The sequence below is a fragment of the Haplochromis burtoni genome, unplaced genomic scaffold (genome assembly GCF_018398535.1).
Source record: "Haplochromis burtoni strain Fernald_Lab_line unplaced genomic scaffold, NCSU_Asbu1 Contig_3562, whole genome shotgun sequence".
NCBI lineage: Eukaryota > Metazoa > Chordata > Actinopteri > Cichliformes > Cichlidae > Haplochromis > Haplochromis burtoni.
In genome coordinates this window covers 5,568-6,490 of record NW_024585923.1, presented here as the reverse complement: position 1 = coordinate 6,490, position 923 = coordinate 5,568, and the positions used below count along the sequence as shown (strand labels likewise).

At 36.7% G+C, this 923-nt stretch overlaps 1 protein-coding gene across 1 annotated transcript in view; it reads right to left on the bottom strand.

Moving 5' to 3' along the window:
* Nucleotides 1–125: 125 nt before the first annotated feature.
* The window catches only part of LOC121813924 (cadherin-1-like), a gene marked incomplete at its 3' end in the record, with an annotated part of 5,105 nt that continues 4,307 nt past the window's right edge, over nt 126–923 (bottom strand). The window contains 1 exon segment of the mRNA XM_042217895.1: nt 126–267. Coding sequence (XP_042073829.1) covers nt 126–267 — 142 coding nt within the window.

Sequence of the window (923 nt, the reverse complement as noted above, 5' to 3'; positions counted from 1 at the left end):
CTTTGCGGTTTTACCCCTGAATGACGTCACATTTTCAATCTCTATGGGGATCAAAATGCAATAATCAAGTACACACATGGAAAATCATTTGGACAGAGTGAGGATGATTACCAGGTAACGAGCTGTTTCCTCTCTGTCGAGTGGCTGTGTTACATACAGATAGCCCGTCTCTCTGTCCATTGTGAAACGATTAACAGGATGCAGATCAGCTCCAGGACCAGTGATGCTGTAAAAGATCTTCTTTAATTTATCGTCACTAGAGCGGATCTGGAAAAACAAACAAAAACTAATGAAAAACACAACAGGACTAATTAAGATCACTCTCACCATCTAAACTAACTGTTAAATAGTAAAGAGGCTGTGCATTAGACTCAAATTCAAGAGATTTCTGGTTATTTTGATATATAGATCAGAAGGACTCCTTGTGATCTCAAATCAAAAAGATTGTTAGATTCTCTAAGCATTTTGGGCACACTATAATTACTCATTGTGAATAATTTGAGTTATTAGCGTAGTGTTATCGTCAACCAATTTACTCCAGTTTTAGTTAATTTTGTGTGTCACTGTTGCCAAGTTCAAAACACTCCAAAAGCGCAGGATTAAGACCCTATAGTATTAGAAAGAAATCACAACAATCAGCTGATCTCCATGAGTAAACACTTGTCACCGTGAGAAAGCAAACCCCCTCTTAACTAGAGAAATGTCCAACAGAACCAGGTTCAAGGACAGGGAGCCATCTACCACAAATTGTTGGGGAGTGAAAGATGGGACAAATTTTAGCATTTATAAACTGAAATTTAAAAAATAAAAACAATTATACCCAAGAGACAAATAAATCTTTAACTTGGCACTTAAGTATCAACTTTTCTGTCTGCCAACAATATATAGATCTTTACTTGTGCCTTTACACTTCACTTGCGTTA